General features: G+C 23.5%; 1 protein-coding gene across 7 annotated transcripts in view; it reads right to left on the bottom strand.

The window, feature by feature from the left end:
- The window catches only part of LOC129618628 (uncharacterized protein DDB_G0283357), a 155436-nt gene that overhangs the window by 45436 nt on the left and 82758 nt on the right, over window positions 1–27242 (bottom strand). For all 7 annotated transcript variants that reach the window (XM_055533480.1, XM_055533482.1, XM_055533479.1 and 4 more), the window contains one exon: window positions 19998–21020. In XM_055533480.1, coding sequence (XP_055389455.1) covers window positions 19998–20616 — 619 coding nt within the window. In that variant the 5' untranslated portion in view covers window positions 20617–21020. The remainder of the gene's footprint in view (window positions 1–19997; window positions 21021–27242) is intronic.

Below are 27242 nucleotides of genomic sequence, written 5' to 3'. Positions count from 1 at the left end.
ATACTGTTAGATTTTAAGATATGATTTAGTCTAAAATTGGTGTTAATAAGAATAGAATATTATAATTAAACTATCAATTCGAATTTAAGTAATTGTAAAATTTAATTTTTAAGTAATAGTTGTGACATTGTGTGAAATAAAATTATTTTTTTATAATCGAATCAAGATAGTTTAATAACTTACATATATACACATGTACAGCATTGTTTATTACAATTATTGCAGTCTCAATTTCACGGTTTATTTAATTAAAACAAAAGTATTGTACATATATAATATGTAAGTTAATCAGTAAAATGTTGACTTATTGCTCGTAAATTAATCTGATTAAATTTATTTTATTATACAAATTTTATATTATTGTAATAATAATAAAGTTTTTAAATTAATAAATAAAAAAAAAAATAATTCTTCTCATTTAAATTTTTTTTTACAATATTTTTTATCTTTAAAAATTGAAATATTACATATGAATTATCATGTTTCATTTAATTTATGAGTGTTATACAAATATTGAAATAAATACGGTAAGGGGGAGTTAAAAAAACAACACTAAAATTAATATAAAAAAAAAAAACCATTAATTCACAAAAGAGAATAAAATATTTTTTATTTGATAAAATTAAAATTACATACATACATGTAAAATGTTCAATAGTCTGGGCTATAATTTGAAACATGGTTGTATTATGACAAATGAACTGTCAATTTATTTTTATTATTATTATTATTACATTTAAAATTCAATGTTATTATCTTAATGAACATAAAAATTACAGAGAACCAAAGAGAATTAAATATAGAGATTGAGGCAGAGGGGTGAGAGATAGAGGTGAAAAAAAAAACGAAAATTGAATTATTAATTTAAATAATTGGCATAAATAAAAATGTAAAAGGCAATTTTTTTTTTTTTTATTAATTATTATTAAAATTAATTTATGATAAAATAGTCTGCTATTATAATTTTTAATAAAATGAATTTGTTTTATTAATTTAAATCGTGGAATTCATTTAAATATTGATTTCAATTTAAAGCCTAACAATTTTAATATTAACTTATAGTAAAATTAATTGACATAGGTTATAAGATATTCAATTGAGTGGAATATGGTTAATTATTAGTCGTGTATTATTATTGCTCTGTTTAATAATTTTAAAAATAGATGTCGCACATATTCAAGTAGTATCTTAAAATGAAAAGAGTCTCGGTATAAGAGAGGAGAAATTCATGTTGAGTTTTCCTTAAAATATCGTACTCGTTTAATTTAATTAAAATCTCAATACATTTTATTAAAATTTAATTGTAGGGTCTAATTTTTACCAAAAATAGAATTTTTTCACTTTCGGGTCTATATCAAAACACGCATACGAATTTTTCTATATAAATTTACATTTCTTATATTTGGAGTATATTTTATATATGTATATGTACATAGGGGTTAGAATTTGGAAAAAAAAAAATAATTTGAAAATTTAAAATTAATTTGATAATTATGGTAATAATTTTTATAATAGGTTTATTATTCTTTTACAATATTATATTATAATGTGTGTAAAAAAAAATAGAATAATTTACATTAATGTTTTATTATATAGGTTTTATTATATATACATACATACATAAACTGTATATGATAAAAAAAATTCTACAATATTACCCAAAAATATAAAATATTTTTTAAGTGTAAATTATAACAATTTTGTGAAAAACTTTAAATTTAAGAATAAAATCCTTAATTATTTAATTAAAATGTGCTAACTGTCCTAATAAATCTATTCGAATAATTGAAAATAAGATCAAAATTTGAAGTCATTTACAAGTTAATTGCTTAATTTTAAAAACCACCAATAATTTGCATAGTATAGAAATCGTTAATCGGGTAAGAGTTAGTATATTAATATTTTGGATCAAATATTTTACTTAAATAATATTACATATCTAAACTTGTTAGGAGCCTAGACATATATTGTGCTAATGTAGGCAGGGATAGGAATCGCAGCAAAAGTGGAGAGAAGAAAAATTATCTGAATAGACGAATTATAAATGGTGTTTAATCGGCACCTTCTTAAAGTTGGTACTACTTTCATAATCAAATTATATTTAGGTATTTTGACATTTTTCCGACAATCTGTAAATTTTAGTAATAATTATCAAGAATTTTATACGATATCATTAAATTAAAAACCAAAAATCAAGTGAATAGTAAAATATAAATGTAAATGTACTCATTTATTGTAAGTCATAATTCGCAAATTTATTTCTACAGATTATATTGTAATAAAATGTTTATAATTATAATTATATAAAAAGAGAAACAAATTAATTTTTATTCTAATATTGAATATTAAAATTATTATTTTATTATTTTATACACAATAATATCATTTATGTCATTTGTGTCTCCTTATTTTTTTTGTAATTTTTTAATAGTTCTATATACTCATAGTCTATTGAAATGTTCTAATATTAAATTTTCAATGAATTTTAATACCTTTATAATTTAAAATATATTTATTATAATTTATGAATTTAAATTTGAAAAAAAATTTTCTCTATAATAATTTAATATTATTATAGTTTAATTAATAAATATTTAATAAATATGCAAATTGTTATTTGCCAACTATGTATACTATATATAAAGCAGCTTTAATTGAGTTAATTTAAATATTATAATTTTATTTAATATATTTTTATTCATACAAATTTACTCATTAATTCATTTATTTACTCTATAATTTAATAATCACTTTAAATATTTGTGTACGGATTTTTAATTTATAAAAAAAAAGTGTTAATATTTTTTCACACAACTTTAATGAGAACACATTAAATTAATGGAGGAACATGAATATTTTTTTTTTAATAAAATATTAAATTGAATTTTTTTATACGGGTTTTTTTTCAATACATGAAATATACAAAATTAATTATCTAATATGAATAAGATTATAATGTTATGTTAAGAGAGTATGTGTAGAGCATATTATGATTAATGGACATTAGATTAATAATGAATAGTAATAAAATTCTTAATGTTCAATCCTGTATAACAACTTTAGAATTATTGCAGTCGCATTGAATAAATTATATAGATTATAGCAAATTTAGATTTTTTTGAGTACATCTCTGTAAAATAAATCTATGGGATTCTGTAAAATGAATCTATTTTCATAGCTCTGAAGATAAACTGGTAGAGCGTCCGGTAGATAAACTGGTAGAGAATAAAATTAAACTTTTTGTTTTCGCTAATTAATTTTAAAATTAAATTAGTTTTTTTTTTAAATTAAATATTTTTATATTTGATTTCTATGCTTTGTTCATTATATAAATTTTTTCTTATCTTAGACAAGAAATCTCGTATTTTTTTTTCCTTCGTTCTCTCGCATATTAAAGATATAATTTCTAAATAAAATTTCTAAACAATTTCAATTATTTTTAATTTATTGAGCTGGAATAAGTAGGTGAAATAGACCTTATCTTTAAGGACATCATTTCTCTTAAGGACATCATTTTCCATCTTTTTCTTTTCTTCTACTCAATTCATATATTGTTCATATATTTTCGAGTTTGTTTTGTATTTTTTTTCTTACCATTTTTTATTTCTCTTCTCTATATTTACTTATGTTAAAGGAAAGTTAAAAAACGAAATGCTGCTACTGTCATTGTTGTTATATTCTCTCTCTCCCCTTCTCTTTATTTTTCTGTTATTTATATCAATATACCATATTGTCCAATTTATTTATTATATTATTGTAGAAGAGAATTTATATGTAGAAAGAGAGGCAACAGTAATGTATAGTAAAGGGAACTGACATGAAAATTTTATTGTACAATAAAATACAAAAAAAAAAAAAAAAAAAAAAAACAACAAAAATAATTTTTTTTTGTTTCTTTTTGTCAGAAAAAATATGACTTTTTTATAAAAACCAAAATGAAAAAAAAATAAATAAAAATTCCAAGAATTTTACAATTACAAAAGAAGAGAACCGAGAGCACCAAAAACAAAAAAAATATATAAAGGATCAAATAACTGTAAATGGTCTTTTGGGAAAATACCCAAAAAAAACAAAAACAAAAATATTCATGATGATGGCGCTGATGATGACAAAATAAGATTTTCAGACACGATATCTAAGTTAATGTGTATATATGGACATTTTTGTGGATCTAAAATAAAATGGAAAAATCGGAACGAACGACTATACCACAATTGATTATACCAATAATATATAGCTTTAATTTTCATTAGAAGTATGAACTGAGTAGTAAGTATACTATACTAAAGTAATTGCTTTTTTTAGCAGGAAGTTATTCACATGCCTTTTCGGCAATACGAAATCTTAATGGCAGAAATGTAACATAAACTTATACTAATTTTTGTAGATTTACAGATTTTAAGGAAATCGAATAAGGGGAAGAGAATATAAGCCTCGGGTCATCGCAGTTATTTGCGACTTATTGTAGCCTCCTCACGCTCCCATCTATAGTATACCTGTTTAAAGGATAACACTGGATATTTACCTTTGCGGAACAAAATTGTGACAATTAATTTTATGGGGAATAGCAAGACATCTCAGTACATCTTTTACGGAATCGCTTTGTATATTTGTAGGGCAGCTGAAAATTTAAATTGATAAAGATTGTATTATACGAAGAATTTGAACAGTTACAACCGTTTAACAGCGTTTACAATAGTATTTGCAATTGGTTGGCTATATTAAAGTTAAAAGAGAGTAGCTCGTAAAATGCACTGTCTTGTCAATAACATCTTACTACAATTAATATATCTTTGGACGACAATACACAAATGTCTGTGCATGAAATAATTTCTAAACCAAAAAATATTGAAGGTGAATAAAAGCAAATAAGTTAAGGACAAGAAAACAAGTGAACAGTATCAAATTTAAACAAAAAGAAAAAAAAACAAACAAACAAATAAAAAACTAAAAGGTGTGCGTTTTTATGATAAAATTCAACATAAATGACCATGAAAATTTTAAAGTTTTTTAAAGATTATACAAGAAAAACAAAAATAATCAAAAGAATAAGAACCAGAAAAGAAAAAATAAAAATTTATGAGTGAAACACAAAAAAAAATTTTTTTAACAACAAGGATATGTTAAGGATTTTTGATATTTTTTCATTGAATTTTCTTCATTCTGTGTTTTTGTTCAAATTCTTTGTCGATTTTTATCCTCCAAAAAGTTAAAAACAAAAAAAAAAACATATTTTTTGTTTTTGGAGACGAACAAGGAAAGAAAAATTTTATAAGATTTGTTTGGAGTTTAATGGGAACACATTTTAGTTATATGCTTAACTTTACCAGTATTTTCTCTTTTTCCAGGTCATTTTTATAGGCAACAAGAATACGGCAGTAAATAGCAACAATACAGGGTAAATATCACAAGGATATAATAAGGAATTGCGTTTTTTTTTTACCACACGAATATACAAAAAAAAAATATACTTTTAAATTAGAATTAAGGATTTAAATGGAAAAGCAAGGAAGAAGAATAAAGAAAGCAAGGAGAATATGAAAATTTAAATATCTACTTGCCACGTTGAAAAAATTATATGCATGTCTTTTTTTGTATATATGTAAGAATATTCGTATATACATCTTTTGTTTTCGAAAATTGTTTAATAAACAAGATAACATGAAAATTATCTATAAAAAAATAAAATATATATGTTATGTACATGATTATTTTAAACAAAACAAAAAAAAGTTTAAGAAATATTTGTGTGTTTTTATGGAATATTTCCCAAAAGAGTGGGTGAAATTTTTTATTTGGCATTTTTATTGCAAAAATTAAAAAAAAAATTTTTTTATACTTTGCCTTCTTCCTTATTACGAAATGAAATGAGAAGATCATTGACTCTAATTCAATTATCAAAGAAAAGAAGAAGAAATGGACTTAAGAAATATTTTGTTTTTTCCTTGGTTGTTTTTCATTTAATTTAATATTTAAATTGGAATTTATACTCGATTTATTTTGGAATATGCAAATTATTTATACATACGAGTTAAAGGACATTATAAAATTTCAATTCTGTTTGTAATGTAGATACTATTGCAATGTAATGTTTGTAAAATATTATTAATATCAATTGCTTATACAGGGTGTCCAAGACTCAATGGTATTCCCGAAGTAGAGTGTTAAAATCACCTCAGACAAACAGAAAACATCTGGTGACATTTTAATTTTTGGGTCCTTGTTCTTGAGTAATCAAAGCGCCTCAAAGTTGCAATATGCGAAAATCGTCTAATTTTTACAATTTTATTTATAACTCGGGAAATATGATAGGTGAAACTAACTTTGTATACTTGTTTTATGCCTAATGAAATCGTGCTTCTAAATAATAGAGTACAATTTAGAGATTAATAGCATAATCGAGTTTTCTATTCAATACTCAATGTAGTTATTATTAATATTAATTAATATTACTTAGTAATAGGTAAATTTAGCTTCCGAATTCTAAATTAAAAAGATTTATTCCTATTTAAAAATTAAAAATAGTAGCAGCACGATTCGTGTACTGCCTGTCAGCTCGTCCGCATTAGTCATTTTAGACCTGTTTATAGTACACAAGTTACTCATTATGTACCAATCATTATGTATGCCTAATGAAGGCAGAATTTCTTATTTATTCGGTATTAGAATATCGTAATTTTAATGGCCATAAAAATATTGAAATAAAATGTATGTGTAAATTTTATAACAAATTTCAAATTTTAATAATTTCATTTAGTATGCATCCCCTAGTTGCATATCCCAACTATACAAATATTAAAATATAAAAGAGTTTTCAGTTTATTTAATAAAATTATAGTAAATTAAATTCTAAATCTTTTATTTCTTTTTTTATTATTATTTATTATATTTGCGAGTTCACTAATCATACAATTTTTTCGAGGTGAAAACACAAAAGAAAAAAAAATAAATGCAATAATAAGGACTTTATTAAAAAAAACAAAAATTTGATAACAAAATTAAAATAATAAAAATTATTACGGTAGTAAATTTTAATAAAAGGATTATAATTTAATGATATTTATTTTATTATTTTGTTTTAAGGATTAAATTCATTAAATTATACTTTTGATTATATTAAAATATATATTTGAATTTTATGGAAAAAAAAAAAATATTATGAATTTGTTGTAATGAGAGTATAGAAATATAAAATATTTAATAGGTTCTGTTTTGTTATTTGAAAGGATAATATAGACCCTGAATTTCTAATACTACTCGATTATATATAATCGCTCAGTTCTAATTCAATAATTTTAATTATTTAAAATTTTGATATTAATTTTGTTGAAATTTTGTGATTAAATGGGAAATTAATTGAAATATTTAAATTAATAATACGAAAATATGATATTGAATTAGAGATCAATAAATTAATGGCTATATTTCGATGGTATGTTGATGTATAGCGCTTCATTTTATATGCAAATCTGAATAAATATTAAATCAATTATTTTAATTCAATTATAATTCAATTATAACTATTGTAGAAAAATTATAGCCAGAAATGTAAGATTTTGAAAATTATTTTCATTTAAGTGTTCGAAAATAATTCTGCCAAAGACAGGACCGAATATATTTATAAAATTTTAATATTGAACGATTGCGATATTTTCATTCAATAGAGTAGTAGAATAGTGTAGTTTTTATAAATTGAGTAGTAGACATAGAATATCTTGAAGAGAGAATACAATCTTTTCAAAATAAAAACAAATTATAACAAGATATCCTTTCATAATAATTATTCAAAAATATTATATGACATTTTAGAAAGGTATCATATTTCAAAATCTTTTATATTATTTGTCTTGGCAATGATTTTTGCAGAACCACCATACAATTTTTTATTTTCAAAACTTTTTAATTATCAAAATTTTTCAGAAAAATTTTAAATTCTTTATTTTAAATAAATTAAATTTCTTATATTTCACATTTATCAATGTCATTCCCATAGAAATTATTAAGAAAAAAAAAATGGAAACCCTTAAAATATAGACACATCTGGTTTTTTAAATCTAAAAATATTAATGAAATTTTTATTTTTATTTTCGAAACTACTTCAATATATGCAGTAAGGAATCTTTATAAAATTAACTATCCCCCATTCTTTATTTCAAAATAAAAATGAATAAATTAAGGTACAATCATTTCAAGGATGTCCAGATTTTTTTTTCTTTCTATTCTTCTAATCATAAATTTTCATGTTACTCCTCTGTTGAATTCAATACTGATTCCATGCAATCTCTTAACTCAAGATTTAACTATATAGTTGAATTTAATGTGAAGAAAAACAAAAAACAAACAAGCAAAAAAAAGGAAAATTAAATTTTCCAATTCACTTCATCTTATATAAAATATGAGTGCTCTATCATAGTGAATATAAAAACTATTAATATTGTTAAAACAAAATCAGGATACTTGAAGGATATTTTCTAAAAATAATAATAAAAATAAAAATAAAACCTACTCCATCTTTTTTTTTTATCATATTTAACAAGACATTTTTCCTCTTTATTTTAATGCAACTGTCATTGTGAGAAAATAATAGTTACAATAAACAGTGTATATATATACTTGAATTACTGGGATAGTTTTATATGTATATAAAGATTTATCATAAATTGTCAAATACTTAATCATTTTCTGTCATATTACACATGAGGTTGTGTTGAATTTTCTTTTAAATTAGTGTGTGAAACGAGGGAATATTTTAAGATAAGATTTGGATTTGAAGTTTTGGTGGTATAAAATGAATTGAATTTAATTTATGTACTTGATTTAATTTCAATTCAATTATTCAATTATTTTATTAAACAAGATAATTATTTTCAATTACAATTTTAATTACTTAATATTATTCTATGCTAATAGTATGCATAACCCAAATACAATATGGGGAGGAATAAATAAAAAATTAATGGGAATACGAGAGAGTATTGAAATTTTAAGAGTAACGAATTTAAGAGAGCAAATAATTAGAATTTGCTTTAGAATTAATAATAGAATATTACAACATTGCATACTTTTAGGGGAATATTTTACATATACATTAAAAAGTATCGTTTAATGCAAAGAAATTTTAACGTAAAATTAAAAATTAATTTAAAGAAATAAAATAGAATTATTCAATAAATTTTGTTTTGAAAATCTTACAATTATTTATTATTGTTCATACGGGCAAAAACTTTAGTATTATACGGTTTCATTCGAAAATTAATTAGAGAAGCACGAATCTCAGAATTAAAACTTTCAAAAGTTTATTATAGCTTTTGAATAGTGTGATAACACTTTAGTGTCCCGTTGAATAAAAGTCTTATACTTTCCCATCTCATTAATTTTCAAGCAACTAAATATAAAACGTTCGCATGACAGTAAAATTCATTTACTTCTCTGTTAATGTGCATTCTGCGGTCTCAACAAGAGAACACATTTATATTATTGCCAACCTATTTAAAATATTTTATTTGAGAATTTAAATTACAAAATTTAAAAATTTTTCCATTTTAAATTGCGTGAATTCAATGAAAATTTCTTATTATACTCTTTTAACATTAATATTATTTATAAATTTATGGATCATTAAAAATTATAAAAGGTGAAATAAGAATTTTTTCGGTGTTTGATGACCCATTATGAGAATGAGATCATTATTTTCTATAATTTTCATAAACTTTTGCTTTTGTTACTGTCCATTTTGAAATTTAATATTATATGATATATATATAACCCGAAAATAGTAATAGTATTAATATAGCAATAATAATATTTACAAACATATTGTTACCGGCATAACAGCGGATAACCTTGAATAAAGAAAATGTAAAATTTATGAAAATATTTTTTTTTTTGTTGTTTTAAATTAGAATTTATTGTGTGAATGTTTACGGTCAGTAACATTTATTGCTCCATTATACTTTCTTTTTATGTTTTCTTTATTCTTGTTTTAATAAAAATTAAAAGACACAATTAAAAATTAAAACGAAAAAAAGTATACTGTGGAGCAAATTAGTTCTTGTTAATTAATAACTTCTTGTATACAAAATAAAAAATTATAATTTCAAAGCTGTCGTCGAAACAAGAGACAAAATATTAGTCAAGTTTATATTGAGCGCGCGTATAATTAAAAATAAAATTTTCATTATGATTTCTTAAGACAATTAACAGTTAACAATTTAAAAATTTGTAAATTATAATTTGTATCCGTTTGCCTTTAAATAGATGCCAATATATTTTTTGACGCTTAATCAAACAATATTAAATGGCTTGTTAAATGTTTATTAAAAATTGTTAGCCATTTTTAAATGCATATTTAGGTAATCAAGATATTTTGTAATGGCTGTTATTAACAATTGGAGAAAGACCGGATATTTTCTTTTATTCATGAAAATGACCTGTTAATTTTTGAAAAGAAAATAAATTTGAATTGATTTGGAACAAATTGTGGGCAAAACTTGTAATTGATTTTTTGTGCGCTTTCGATACACTATGTATAAATTAATTATATAGAAGTGTATAGTACATTCGGATTCTGTAAAATATGAATAGTAGAGAAATAATTGAAATTTTAAGAGATTATAAAAATTAATTTGACAATATTATGCTAAAATCTGAGAAGCATAGAGAATGAGAAAATTTCATATTATATTATTTTTATTTTCTTTTAAGTATTAAACATAACAGATAGCAGTCAAATGATGTATAAACTGAGAATCAGAGTATCTGGGTATCATTGTTACAGTGAGGAGATTAATTATATACTTTTGAAATTTATGCTTAAATGTGTAGTGAATATATTATAATTTGTAATACTCGTATTATGTGTACGCTCTCTTCCGGTGAAATTTCCGGTGAATATTTTACAATTATATTTTATGATTTCTATGACTTCAAATCGTGAAAGAATTACTGTCTGTAACTAATTAAATTTATTACCATTATTAATTAATCATAATTTATATATAAAGGAATTGTACTCATATACTAAAAATATTTTTAATTCTCAATTTCATTAAAATATGAAATTTTAAAGAAAACTAATTTTGTTTACTGATTCAAATACTTATAGACCAATTAAAAACCATTCACTGGTATCAATTACAAAAGCGATTAAAATCCTAAGAAATAGAAATCTATATGGACTACTCTTAATTAATTTCAAAAACCTATTGCTTATACGAAGAAAATGTAGATTTATAGCCGTATCAGATTTCATTGTTTTCATACGTAATATTAAAAAGAAATTAATAATAATAATGGTGATTTTAGAGAATTTGTATAACAGCCAGTAAATGATTTTCTATAGAAAAGCAATTAAAACAATATGACTATTTACATAATTGAATAAGTTCTTTTGAAAAAAAATGTTCTTAAAACGATATTCTATATTTATTCTGAACAACAATTCTAGCTAATCGATTTGTAAGTTATTATGATCTTAATGATTTTCTTAATGATTTTATGTGCATATTGAAAGATGTAATACCATATGAAATTAAGAAATCATTACAATTTTGTGGAAAATTCGATTCGGAATTTTCGATAAAATACATATTTTTGTTAGTAAATATGAGGTCAAATTTCAAGAGTAAATCCGAATTCTAAGAGATTTTAATATTTAATTTCATTCCCAAGAAAATTGGTTGATATCAGATAACATTTTTAATTCTGAAATTCTATCCTATAAGTAATTTTACTCTACAAGCATATAATCACTTTCAATAAAATATTAAATTACATTTTTCTTTGGAATCATAAAATTTTACAAAAATCTTAAAATAGTATTTTATTTTAATAATAATTATAATTAATTAACCCTTATATTGGTTAATAATGGAAAATTTAATGAATGGAAAAGTATTTTTATGTTCCGACATACGTAAATTTAAAAACAAAAATTTTTAATTCACAATTATGGTTCATTGGAGTGTGATGACAATTGGCGCCAATAAATTTCAGTTTTCCCCATACACGTTATTTATTATTCATAGCAATCATTTACGTCGTCATAATTAAGGTATTGGATACCTTTTAAAATGACCATGATTCAATATATATATACGTGCAGTACGATTTTAAATTTAATATTTAATTACATAAAATAATATTTTATTGAAATTAAATAAAATTATTGAATCATGATTTTCAAATTAAATGAAAATAAACAAATAATTTAATTTTAATTTCAATAATAATTATGTAAAATTACAAGATAAAATTATTTACGTTAAATATACAGAGTGGATATTATGTGATTTTTATTTATTTTCCAAAAAAAAAAATATTGAAAAAAGTGCTTATAAGTTTCAGCCCGTCCGTCCGTCCGTCCGTGAATCCGTTTTCAAAATTTTTATGACCTTGAAGAGAGAAAGTTAAAATTTCATATACATATAGATCTTTATTAGAAACTTATTTCTGGATGACAAATTTTTTACTCCCCCCCCCCCCCCAAAAAGTAATTCTTATCTATTTACTGCAGTGATAAGCAGTAACGCAGAGAAGTAGTGGGTGGCTTCTTCTACCACAACCTACCATATTTGAACTTTAGAAAAGCAAAATGGCAATGTTAATATTTTCCGTTATCTAAAATTCGTTTTTTTTCCAAATTTTTCATATCGTGTTTCTTGTAAATCGGCGACTATAAGGCTCTAAAATTTTAGCAGTTTTTAGACACAAATTTAGTTCATTTCGCTAAAAGAATATTTTTTTTCACCTCCACCCTCTCTAGAGTTATCGCTTCATGAAATTTGTAAAATTTGAATTTTTGGCATATTATATTTCCAAAACTGCAAGATTTTCGAAATGTTCATAAAATAACCGCTGAATTCGAGCAATATGTTAACGCCTCTTTCAATTTTTATTTTTTCCCATCCTAAATTTATTCAATCTTTGAAATACATATATTCTAGAATAGTGCTATTAAAAGCTGTATTCTCATATTATGAATTTTACTAATACAACATCATAGTTGTTAAATTAATAAGTAATGTGCTTATTACACTTATAATTTAACTTAATGGAAATTTCACCATGCAACTGCAGAACAGATGGATGACGTAATCAAAGGAACGAGTTAAAGGCAAAAAAATTAATTAAAATTCGGCAATTTCGTCCGCAATTTCTTCATACCTCTGTAGCTTAGTTGGTAGAGCGTCCGCCTAGAAAGCAGTAGATCACTGGTTCGAGTCCAGTTCGAGGAGAAAAATTTTTGAATTAATTTTTCTGCCTTTGATTACTGTATTCTCACTTGTTGAGACGAAAAGTACTACATGACAAACCATTGGTTTAACCAAACTTTATTTCGTATTAATTTCAAAAATTTCTAGGTTTTTTGTAATCTGATATAATAACTTTATTGCTCATCTTTTGGTGTGATTTAACAGTGATTTTGTAATTCAGATTGATTCAAATTGATTTATAGTTTTCTTCGAAAGTAATTTGATTCTTATAGTTAATATTCTAGTTAATTTTAAGCGTGTTGTTTTTATGAGTTTTTGTTTACGTGAATTCGGTAAGTATAATGGGGCTTCTGTTAAAGCCATTATTGATTATCTAATAAAATTATATAAATCTCAACATGATATCTAGATTTTAGTTAATTGATAAAATTAATTACTTTTTAATTTATTTCAGACGAAAAAACAAAATATTCTTTTAGATTTAAAAATTAAATTCAAGATAAAAATAGTAATTTTTTTTGATTGAGTCATAAGAATATTTTTCAAATTTATAAAAGGATCGGTCAAATATATGTGAAATTCATTAGAATATCAAAAGTAACTCTAATGTATATTTTGACATTTTTATTGTTAAAAAACAAATTTAAACATTTATGAGTTTTAGTTTCTATTATCAAGGTTAAAGTTCGAAAGAACTTGTAGGTCAATATCATTTATTTATTCTTCCTTTAAAGAAATGTCGAAATGTATAGAACATTAAAAAATTTTATAGCTCTTATATTGTTAGAATTGAAATTAAATAAGAATATGATTTGATTTAAATAGGAATTCAATATTTTGAAGCAAGTGTTATAAATGATTCATGGTATTATAAAATATAAGCCTAAGTAAATAATTTTTTTTTTTGGGATTAGAACCAGGTCGGTCTTGCAATAAGTTCAATTTATTGATAATAAAAATTGAGATTTAGAATTTGAAATTTTTTTGAATTTGTTTCACGGCAATAATTAATTAAAAATATTTGTGTTTTAGTATTTAGACAGTAAAATCATTGATATTACGCCTGAAGATTTATACTTACTACTATATAGATACCATATATTGCTATAATAACCTATAACCTGCTATGTATAGAATGATTTTGGTGTACTCTTGGTGATAATCCAACTCATAGAGCAAATAACAATTATATCAGAATAATATGAGAATTTTTTAAAGTTTCTTTAAATTTTTCAACGAAAAATTTTCTAGTCTTTGACCCCGGAACTTATTATTTATTTAATTTTAAGTATTTTAAATTTTCCAAAACTATATTCATGCATTATTATCTTTAACCTATTAATTTTAGCAAATTAAAGTAAAAATTAATTATCAATGCATTATAGAATTTAAAAAATTTCGTAGTAAAAAAACAAAATGTTTAAAATTTTAATAACAAAATGAAATGACAATATTAATTAAATTTAAAATTGAAAATAATTGAGAAAACAAAAAACAAATCGTGATGCTCCAATGATTAAAACTTGCATATTTAGAAAAAAAATATATAGAAGCTACTTAAAAAGAAAACAGATTCCCCGGCCCCCCCGCCATAATCTTAACAAATAATTCAGGCAATATTTTAATGTTTCTTATATTATAATACAAATAACTTGATGATGTAACTTTTGATACTTATTGTAGTCACCTTGATTTTTTGCATATTAGAGTATTATGAAAATAAATTTGATTTTAGTATTAAAGAATATAAAGTGCCTGATAAATATAATTAGGTTGAATAATAGCTTATGCCAACTGTATAACTTTGGAAACCTTAAATTTTGTTATAGAATTTATTTAGTTGAAGAAATTTTACAAATAGCCTCTGACCAATTCGACAAAGAAATAAACGAATTAAATAGAATCAAAAACTACCTATTTTTCTTTACATAGTCGGCTGCTAACAATATTCTTAGTTTCGATTCCAGAATACAATGTAAAAAAAACAATGTAAAGTAATTTGATAAATTAAATTAACAAATCATTGTACATATTGTTATGACATAATTCAGCTTTTACGAAATTCAGATATTTTAATTCCATAATAGCCGTAAGATATGCAATTTTTCCTTATGCATTTTTAATCAATTGAAAAATATTGAATTTTCTCAGAATTTTTTCTCATATTTTTTGTATCTATTTTAAACCTTTAATATATTTTTGTAAAATTTCTCTTTTAGCATCTTTAATATGCCTATGGCTGCATGTACAACCATAAATTTTCTTAAATTATTTTTGTTTTTTTCAAAAACAAAAATAATAATTTTCTTGTTGTAATGTTTTATAGAATTTTGTTAAATTAATTTACTTACAAAATAAATTAATAGTGATGTTTAACATTATAATATAGCACGAGTGACACGAGAACACGATAAGTAAAGTATGTCACGTTTTATAATTGTATTCAGAAAAAATAAGAGAATAAAACAATTAAATAAAAAATGAGAAAAAAGACACAAAATTAGTCATATACCTATTAAAATCTAATAACATTATTATTCTTTTCAATTTATTATATATACACACATACCTATACTGTTAACTAATTCTTATAGATTTATTGAATGTGAGTACATGATAATTGTTGCAATAATTGTTTTTTTTTAATGCCTTGTATTAATAGAGATGTTTTTTATGAGTAATCTAATAATCTAAAATTATGGTAATAAAAATATTATTGAAAAATTGTTAAAATTATTTTAGCAAGGATTTTGATGATTAATTTCTCTAAAATTTCTTAAATTTCTTTAAAATATTCTAAAAAATTACATTTTCTAAGAAATTTTGTAAGGTAACAATGCGTCAATTTTTACATAAATTCAATACCAATTTACTTGTTTATTCGGTTAATAATTGAGAGTTATGAGGAACAGAATCTTAATACTTATTTTTTGTCTAATGTAATAATTTTTGTGCATTTTCGAGCCAAAAACCTGGTTTTCTTATTAAACATTCATTTAGGTATTAAATAATTAAAATGCAAATGCTACTAACTACTGGAACAAAGATAATTTAAATATTTTCATAAATAAAAAAATAATAGCACCTAGAAATATGCAATTTTTAAATAAACAATTCTAATCCCCTAAAAAATGTATTGTATATCTGAAATCATCAAGCCCGCAAGCTAAGTTTCAAATTTTGAATTTTAATCTGTCAACAGAGACTTTATGAGCGGACACCTCATTTTACATGCGTATATATTGAATATTAAAATTGGTAATCAGTGATAAGCTTTTATACTAGTGACATACCTAACACTTTACTATTGTAAGTTTTAAGAATTCACTTATTAATTTAATTAAACTCTTAGTATCCAAGACTTCACTTCATCTTCGAAATAAATTAATAAATAAATTTATAATCATTTTTTTTCATCTTAGTAAAATATTATTATCGGTATTGCCCTCAATAATTGATTCAATTAATTTTCATCACAGTAAACAAACTATTTATATACCACCCTTTTTTTTCTTATATTTTGGTAACTCTTGTTACCACTTTTGTTTTCTGATTCTTTAATTTTCAAGTAAATTTAACAATGTAAAATGTGGCTACTATATTTAAGTATCTTAATAAACAGGTGGAAATACCATAATTATAATGTATGAGTATAACTTGTATAAAGGTGGCATATAAAATATGTACACACATTAACATAATAATTATTATTATATTATTAAAATATATATATATTTAAATATGTATAACAAAATTGCATATATTAAAACAATGAATTAATATTGAATGGAATGCAAATACATATTGTATACATAATATATGTACATATAAATTTTATTATTAAAACATATAAATATATGTATTGAATGCAATATATATATAGCTATATATAAAATAAAAATATTGAAGGATAACTAGTTGAAATGTGTCAAAATATAAAATAAGAATAAGAAACTTCTTCTCTTTCTCTTTCTCTCTCTCTCTCTCTTACTATATTATTTTATAAAATGCAATATAATGAGCGCACTACGTTCAATATATTCAATGATGGTAATTTCTTGTTTTACTCATTACGTTTATAGTCATAACATTATAATAGCAAAAGATAAATACCTCACTTCTTATGTTACTGCAAAATATAATATGATTCTGTTATACTATATAGCTGTATATAACCAGATATTTTGTTTTCAACAAAAAATGAAGTTTATTCTTAAAATATAATGTGCATAAATATTTTCGATAAAGTGATAATATCGTTATCATCATAATTGTTACTGTCACTATTGTCTTTTTTATTATTGTTTTTATATTTAATGTTGTTTTGGAATTTTATTCTATCCATATGTTACTTTGCTGCTGTAATTGTGTTGCTGTTGTTTTCTGTATACATTTTATAAGTAGTGTAGTGATAGTTATATTTTGTTTATATGAAATTATATAAAGATGTTTTTAAATTTGAAATATGTAGAGGTGTTATACACAATATAACGCAATACAGTATATACTGGAATTTTATGTAATATAATAATTTAATTCTTTATTTTTAGTTGATTTTTTCAATCTTTTGCTTCCTAATTATAGAGTTAATTTATCGCATGCTATAAAAATAATTAAATTTTGTTATAAAGATATAGAAGGAAAATATAAGCAAGTTTATAATACTGGTTAAATGTATACTTTATGTGCAAATGCAACTACATGTATGTTATACTCATTATATAAGTGTATATGAGACTGCTTGTTGAATTTTAATTTTGGTTGCTATTTTAAATCTTTTATAATCTTTATATATGTGTTCATGTAATATTATTCTTGTTTTTTTTTTAATTGATGCATCTTAATTTAATGAATTTTAAATGAGGTGTGGTGGTACAGAATCTATTTTACTGCTATAACTTATGTATGTTATATATGGATGTAAATTAATTTATTGCATACACACATATGTTTTCATATAAATATACCTTTTATAATTGAATTATATAATTTTATATATACAGAGAGGATGCAATGCAGTTACACGTAATTATTTTGTATACCTATATATTTTTGTCGATATTTGTAAACATACTATTTTAATTGTGTGAAATCACCTGTTAATTTAATTATATATTTTTTTTCTTGTTTATCCCACACTCTTTATTATTAAAAAATAAATAAATTTTTTTTTCAATGAAGGAGAAAAAAAAAGAAGTATAAAAGTGGTATAAAAATGAGTAACAGGAGAATAATATTACAAAAAAAAAAATAAACAAAAACAGAACAAAATATTCATTGAGGTGGTTAAGGAAATTAACAGTTAAATGGGACTACACAAAAAAAGAAAAAAACAATATTGAGGTCATTATCCGACCTCAACGTGGTAGGTTAAATATTTGTTTAATGAGTGTTCATACACTTGTTAATGGGTTTTGTACACTCCATAAGGTAAATATGGGTTTATATGTATATTTTATATACCGAAATATAATTTTGTACTATATGCAACTATAATTTCAATTTTAAGTGGAAATATTTAAGTGAATAAGGAAATTTACGGTTAACATCATTACATATACCTACAATTTGTGTGATATAATTTAAATCTTACATTATTTTCATAAAGCTACATAAATTATGGGAAAATGTATAAATATTTCAATTTTTACGTTTATTACCATAACGCCTAGTTTTATGCAATTTTTTGTCTTTTAATTTTTCTAGATTTAAATGAGTTTTTTAAGTGTTTTGTTCATGTAATTTCAAAGATATTGAATGAAAAATCAAAAACGTCCCGAAAAAATAGTGTTACACATTAATTTTCGATAGAATTTAACAATAATATATGAAAAAATTGATTTTACTCACTAACACAAATAGCAAATAGTGTTGATAATTCCTAAAACACAGGTTTGATGAAATAAATTTAAATGATTAAGAACGTAAAAATTTAGAAATTATTAAATAAATTACAAAAAGTTGGATATAAGTAATTTTGTTTTAACATATTATTGATTTCCTGCATATGGGGCATGAACGATCATGCCGGGTAGTCAGACTGCCATGAAAGCGCTGGATTCATTTTGAGTATCCTCCGCCGCAGTTTTGGGATGACTTGAGAAGCTCGAAAATTTAGGAAGATGCAACCAAGTCGTACTGTACCTGGACATATGGTCGTGGAATGAAACGTGGCGTCCTATGCGTTGGCGAGGAACGCGACCAACATATCTCATGGCTTGGAGCTCTTCTGCGGAATCGGACAACAGTTATTAGGGAACTAAGATAGGATTCAGAGGAGAGGCGGTCAGAGCGCTGTAAAGTCTTCCGGGGCTGCGACAGGCTAAGGAGCTTCTGGGAGATTATGACCAAAAACGATTTAAGAAAATTATGGGGTTGCGCAAAAATTTTAGGGAGGCTTAGCCGTTACCTTAGGAAGCTTGGTCTAGAAAGTGAGGGCGCTTGCGATTTTGTGAGGATGACGAGACCTTAGCACACTTTCTGGGAGATTGTGGTGCTGGAGGTGGGTGGGTCTCGAAAGAGTGTAGTAGGGGCGCACAATAGATTCTTACATACTGGTCGCGATGCACTCCTAAAAAATGTTCCAAAATTAAGAAAACTCCTTTAAACATTCATAATCGAAAATATTTTTGCATTATAACAATTAAATATCATAAAATATCCGCATAAAATTTTAAACTCATACTTAATATTTATATTATAAAAGGAGTCATATCGTTATAATAAAATCTTAATAAAATATAAGTGTATATAAATAAAAAAAAAAATTTTCTTCTCACTTACCTGCATAAACTGGCACTAACAATACTTCTAAAATGACTAAAATGGAAATTGCTATTCTCTTATAAAAATTCATTGTCGGTTGAAAATTCAATGCAGGATATGATGATAATACAGACAATATTGATGTTGATATCGTTGATGACGGTGATAATGCTGTTGTTAATGTTATTTTTTTTGTTGATGAAGGCAATGAAGATGATATTAATGATGATGATGATGATGAATGTAATGATAATGATGATGATGATGGTAATGGTGATAATGATGATGATTCTAATGATGGTATTTTTGATACTATTGAAGATGATGAGGTGGAGGATGATGATTTTAATGTTGTTGAAAATGTTGATGGTGACGATGATAATAATTGTCCTTCTAATATTTGTTGGGGTGAAAATAATGTTATTGAATTTAAAATTTCACATTGATTTTTTATTTTTTGACATTGTGATTTTTTCATTTCTTCTGCTGTTGTTTCTATTATTATTGATGGTTCAGTTGTTGCTGTTGTTGTGGCAGCTACTGTTGCTGTTGACATCATAACAATTTCTGTATTATAGTTTTTTTCATTCATTCTACTGATTTCATTTGAATCAGTCATTTGTTTTATATTTCCCATTGTATTTGATATTGCAGAATTTTTGTTAATATATTTTCTTTATTCTTAAATAATGTTAAATTTTTTTTTTAAATTTTGCTTGAAATAATTTATCACTTTTAATTTTTTTGTTTGATTTGTTTGATGATTTTTAAATTAGTAAATAATTATTATGATTGTTATAAATAATTAATTGATTGAATTTTTTTTTCTTAATTGTTGTCTTCTTAATTTTATTAGTTAAATTTATTAGTGGATAATATCAAGTTTTTGTTTTAAATAGTTTCGGTTATATAATTTGTTTTTCTTTATATTAATTGTTTCTATTATTTTATTATTATAGGAACAGAAAACATTGATTGATGATCAGTTAATTTTTTCGTTTCGCAATCACATCGCATTTCTATTTAACAAAAAAAAAATATCTGAAATGAAATAGAAAAAAAATTTTATTTTAAAATTTAATTTTTGTGTATAAATTTTTTTTTTTATAAAAATTATTTGATATAGAGAAAAATTTGATTAATATTTAAAAGATTTTAAAATTAAATTTAAAAATTGCTTTGATTTAAAATTTTTGTATACAGAAAATAATATTACACTTAAGTATTTTCCACAAGGAAAAACTTATTTTACCAAAATAGTCAACAAGAACTAAACACAACAAGTCGGTTTTCGGTAATTAAATGATAATAATAAACTAAAAGATCCCCCCTCGCGTTCTTTTCTGCAGTAATACAGAATTCTGTTGTAAATTCCAGTATTTGGTATAACAAAATAAAAATCACTTCGTCAAAAATTGTCATCATTTACGAATGGAAAGGGAAAGGACAGGAAATACAATTTAGTTTAAATATTAAGTAATTGCTATAATTTCAGAATAAAAAATTAATTTTTCAATTAAATTTTAAGACCGTATATAAATACACATACGATTGGCTCGTCACCTATCTAAAAAAAACTCAACGACACAAGAAACTGGTTTATAGTCGTCTACGATATCATGCACTAGCCATATGCGATATCATGCACTAGCCTCCTAATAGCGAAGTAGTTTAGAAAAATAATTACACAAGCATTATCGGACTCAAAGAAAAATAAAAAAATAGTTGCCTATAAAAAATAACATGCGTCTATAATGTTATATAAAGCAAAAAATTAATTTCCCATTCTACAAACGTCTTCATTTTCTAAAATATAATGTCCTTCTACTCTGTACTTCTTATGTAGTTCATTACTAAAAATATTACTGCTATATTTTTTAATCAACTTACGTAATTTAACATATAAAATACAATTCATTTAAAATAAATTTAAAATTAAAAAATACCCGAGAAAACAAAAGCAAACAATTGTACTTAAAAGTACAATTGAAAAAAAAAATTTGCGTTATAACCTTGCATATTTTAAGGAAAAAACTAACACTAATTATAAAACAATTATAAATTTCTCAAAACTCTAAACTTTCACATGTTCAAGGCGTGTGTAAACGTTTTACATCTACATTATACAATGTTCACTCTATAAATGCACTTATAAAAATCTCTCTACAACATCTTTTTAATAATAATAAAAATATAAAGCATCTTTAACAATAATCACATCATTAAAATAAAAATAAAAAAAAATTATTTTATAAATAGACAATAAATCATAGCAATAAATAAAATATATAAAAAATAATAAAAACAAAAACAAAAAACTATTATTATTATAAAATTATTTCCTATTTCCCATTATCATTATCATCATCACCAACCAACCGCATTGCCACCGCCATACTATTATCATTGTAATAATCATTATCACCAACTGAGTAAAGACTACTTTTCAATCACAATATAAATAAATAATAAAAACAAAAAAAAACTCCATGTATACCAGACCAATCAACAAAAAAACAAAACCAAACTTTATACATACAAGTATTAATAAGCTAGCAAATTACTATATCATAGTCATCATTATCATCATAAAACAACATGTCTCTCTAATCGGTGCCAAACCCAATTCGGATGTTTACTCCAAAACATATAAAAATAAAATTGCAAAAACTTGTTGCTCAAATCAAACCAAAAACAAAAAACAAAACCTGTGCAAAAGTTTTTGTGAATTTTATTATTCTATAGTTTTCCTTAAAATATTTTGTAAAAAGTTTTATAAATCATATAGGACATTTAAAAATTGTCTATCCATTGCTATACCGTAATTTATGTGTTATATGAATGGTTTTTTGTTTTGATCTGGAAATAGTGAAATTTTCGTTGTTAATTTTAAGGACATTTCCTATTTGTTCAATAAACATTCTGTGGTCTTAACATGTTCTCGAGATTTTTCCCTAGAATGGTTGATATCAAGAAAATTTAGGAAAAATACCATATTTGATAGTTGATTTTTTTGTGGATTGTCATGTTGGCGTTTACAAATCAAACAAAATGAACTTGTTTAATTAAATTACTGAATAAAATATTAGATAATATTTTGATATATCGATATTATTCGATTAAAAATCGGATGTTATTGGAAATTCGGGGTTAAAACTGTCTCTTAATAAATAAAATTTATTGTGATCCCCCATTTAAGTGTGAAACATTCAGAATAAAGCATTTTTTAAGAAATATGCTGTTCAAGAAATTCGTATACCTTTGGAGGATCAATCAGCCAACTTAAAAAGAACCAGTATACTTGCATTTGTGGTGGAGAATCAAAACCCGGAATTCTTTTACATTCTTATATACATAAGAAAATGAGATCACGTGAAGAGAGAAATATAAAACTAAAACCTTCCGAAAAGAAGTCGGGAGGGTAAATAATGCCAATAGAGCTTCCGGAAAAATTTTAATAAATTTCGAGAGAAAATTTATTTCAGGCATACTATTATAGTCTCAACAAGCCTGTTGCATATTATATAATGTAGATAGTAAAGGTTACTACAGACTGTCAAAGCATGCAAGTATATAATTTTTACAATAAATATCATAAACCCGAAAAGAAATTCAGAACTTTTTAAGAAAATCTCATTTCAAAGGAAATAAATTAATAAAATTGTAAGCACATCTAATATTACATTTGATATCCTAAGATAGCCTGCTTTAAATTTTTAAATTTCTCCAGGTTTTCTTATAAATTTTTCAAATATTTATTTGGACGGCAAATATTAGATTGGCATAATCATGTGTTACTATTATATCTCCAAATTAACAAAAAAAAAAATTCAGAAAAACAAGACAAGTAAATAGTCTTTATTATTTTTCTTTTTTGCAATATTTATTATCATTATGATTATCTTAAAAAAAAACAAATATTGCAAAAACAAAATAATAAATATTATCATAAGTTTTTTAATTTTTTGTCTCTCTCTAATGATTGATTACAATCATTGAATGGCTCACTCTGCATGCCTATGTGAAACAAAAGAAAAAGAAAATAAAAACACAATATAATAACACGGGCTACATGCATTTAATCATACCGACGCTTACACCGCTCAACAATTTAAACAATAAAAGAAAACACAAAATTCCAAAATAACAGAAAAAAAATTAGCAAAATATCGTGAAGAATTTGCATTTATCTCATTAATATCAAACAGTGACATGTTTTCTTACATCCACACACGTATACACTTTACACGATCTCCGATCTTCATGTTAGAGAAAGGAGCATAGTAAGTCGTAATAAACAAAAGTATTAACAAACAACCATAGTATTATTAAATAAAAACAAAATAATTTACACTCATACAAATAAATAAAAATTATGGTAATTACAAATAGAGTAGGTTTTATAACTATGCGGCATTTCTGAAAAGTCAAATATATACTTTTTCAGTGTTGACGCTTTATTATAAGTTTTGTAGTAAATATGTGTTTTTAATTATTGATATTTTTCCCTAATCTTGTTTGTGTATACACTATAGTAGTAAAGAAAAAGGAGGCTAAATATCAATGTATAATATGAGGAAATTGGTTCAATTATTTTTCGGTACGGATTTTTTTTTTTAATTTTCAGTTCGATAATTACTCCGGTTTCGGCTTTCTATCACAGCTCGGATGTCTTCTGATACCTTGCTTAAATCGCAGCTCTCTGGTCGAGTTTATTTTTATATTGCTTATGTAGAAACACCTTGTATCTTTCGCTGTATTCCGTTGTATTCTGGAAAACAAACCATGTTAATTTAGAACTGCCCTGCTATCTTATATCCTGCTATTAAAAATTACTTAAAACACTTTCTAGAATTAGATGTTCTAATTTCAATGTTAATAAAAGCTTCAAAAGATAGAAAATCCTAGCAAAACGCTATGGCTTCCTAGCGATTCATGAATATATTGATACTCCTACAGAATATCACATTCCCAACAGAAAATCTAACAGAAAATCGATCTGCGTGCAAAGTTGACATTTGTAGTAGATTTTTCGCCTAATCCTGTCTACCTTACATATTGCTTATGAGAAAACACTATGACAGAAATTTAAACTGCATTATCAACAAGCGAAACGACAATACCATTAATATTAATTTTTGGTCTCAACTAACAAAGCTATTATGGCATCTTTATTATATTATTTTTCTATTTATTTTCTCACTTATGGTATGGGTATTGTTTTTTTTTGTGTATTTCAAACTTTTTGTAATTTTTCTATAGTTATTTTAATAGAAAATTGTTTTCTTTTGAACGTGTTTTTTTTTTTCTTCTAGTGTTCAACTTGTGTCGGTTTTTGTAAATTCACAATGCAAGTGAATATAATGGATTGAAAATTATTTTAAAATAAAATAAGCAATTGTGTAGTCAGTGATCATATAATTCATTCATTCATCCATTTTTTATTTTATTTTTTATTTTTCATTTTAATTTTTCTTTCATTCATTTAATCATTCATTCATCTGCTAATAGATGACATTTTACAAAAAATCTCTCATAATTTAAAACGATTAAATATGAAATAGAAAAAAAAAAGGTCGTTGTTGTCGGTATTTTGAAGGGGGGACCGGAGATTATACGGCAACACAGAATTAAAGATGCTTATTGTTGTATATACGAAAATGAAAAAGAAACAAAGAAATGAAATAATAAAAGAAAGGTGAATTAATGGTTATAAGTAGCGAGAAATTACTGTGTGAAATTTGAATATGTACTGTAAATAATTTTAGTATAATATTTATTATTTTCATTTTACAATTGCATATTTACATATATGGGTTTGCATATATAAATATTATCAATGAGAATTACCGTTGTGTAACATGCGAAATTATGAATTTTGCAATGTTTTTTTTTTTTTTTGTCAAATGATTTATTTGACAAATTGTTTATCATAATAAAGAAAATCTTGTGATTGTTAATATAAAAATGTATGGGAATTTGAATTATGATTTGAATAAATGAGGTTAGAATTTATAAATATATACAACCTTAATAAGTAGATGCCAAAATGTATAATGTAATAATTGAAAATAATGGAAGGTTACCGTTATATACGACTCTATAGAATTTTCTCAAGAAAATTTCAATAATAATAGATTAACAGTGTACTGTTTGCCATAATTACGTTCTAGGTATTGAGATTTATATTATAAAATACTATTATGAGTTCTATTAAACATGGTTAAAGGAAGTTGTTTTTCAAGTGCATTTCTCCATTGTAAATTTTCATCACTTTCAAATTTTTCACATATAGTATTTAAGCACTATTAATCTTCATTCTTAATTTTTTTTAATAATCTAAATTAATCGTCAATGCTGTCTGATTTTAGAATAAATCGAAATTTTCTTCGTATATGAAATGTAGGAAATAAAATGAATTTAAATAATTGGAAAAATAAAATATATGAAATTGATATCCTTGTGCAATAATAAAAATTATTAAATATGTAATTGTATTTATTGTCAACTATATGTATTCATAATCTTTTTAATCGTTTCAAAAAAATTCAATATAAAACTGCGGCATTCACTATGATCTCAATTCGCATAAATAACCTTTCTTTCCATTTGAATAAATAAAATTATCCTCATTTTTTTTAAAAGTTCAATTGTTCAATAAAGTACTAGTATTTTATATATGTATATACATAGAGATTTACTAAAATGGACATGTTAATACTGTGATTATTAGTTTAATAAATTGTCTGGGCAAAATGATAATAATTTATCATTTTGCATTTATCTAAAAAAATTTTATTTCATATATGGATTTTCTTTATATTTGAATGTATAAAAATACTATCTATGATTTTATATAACCTTGGATTAGGTAAATAAGGAAAATAAAATAAATTGAAACAGGTTGGAAGAAAAATAATGAATTAACAACGTTCTAAATATATTGTAAACTTTGAAAAAATTTTTGCAATTTGTGGAAAATTTAAGAAAATTTAATAGTGCCGAAAAGTAGAAATGTGCTCATATACAATTTTCTAAGTTTCAGAAAAATTTTTTATAAAATCGTAAAATTTATTGTCAGTGACAGAACACTTTTCAAATTACAGCATTTACAATAAAGTAAGTATCACAACATAAAGTATAGTATAGTAGCAAATCACAAGAGGTTAAATAGCTTTGTATGATGAATCTTAGAATTTCTTAATATTTCTTAGTATCTGATTCAATTAATGACAATATTTTTAAACGAACAGACTCCGAACA

Source organism: Condylostylus longicornis, unplaced genomic scaffold (genome assembly GCF_029603195.1).
Source record: "Condylostylus longicornis isolate FDR11 unplaced genomic scaffold, ASM2960319v2 ptg000009l, whole genome shotgun sequence".
In the NCBI taxonomy this organism is placed as follows: domain Eukaryota; kingdom Metazoa; phylum Arthropoda; class Insecta; order Diptera; family Dolichopodidae; genus Condylostylus; species Condylostylus longicornis.
Note: the sequence above shows the minus strand (reverse complement) of the source record. Positions and strands in the feature narration are given on the sequence as shown.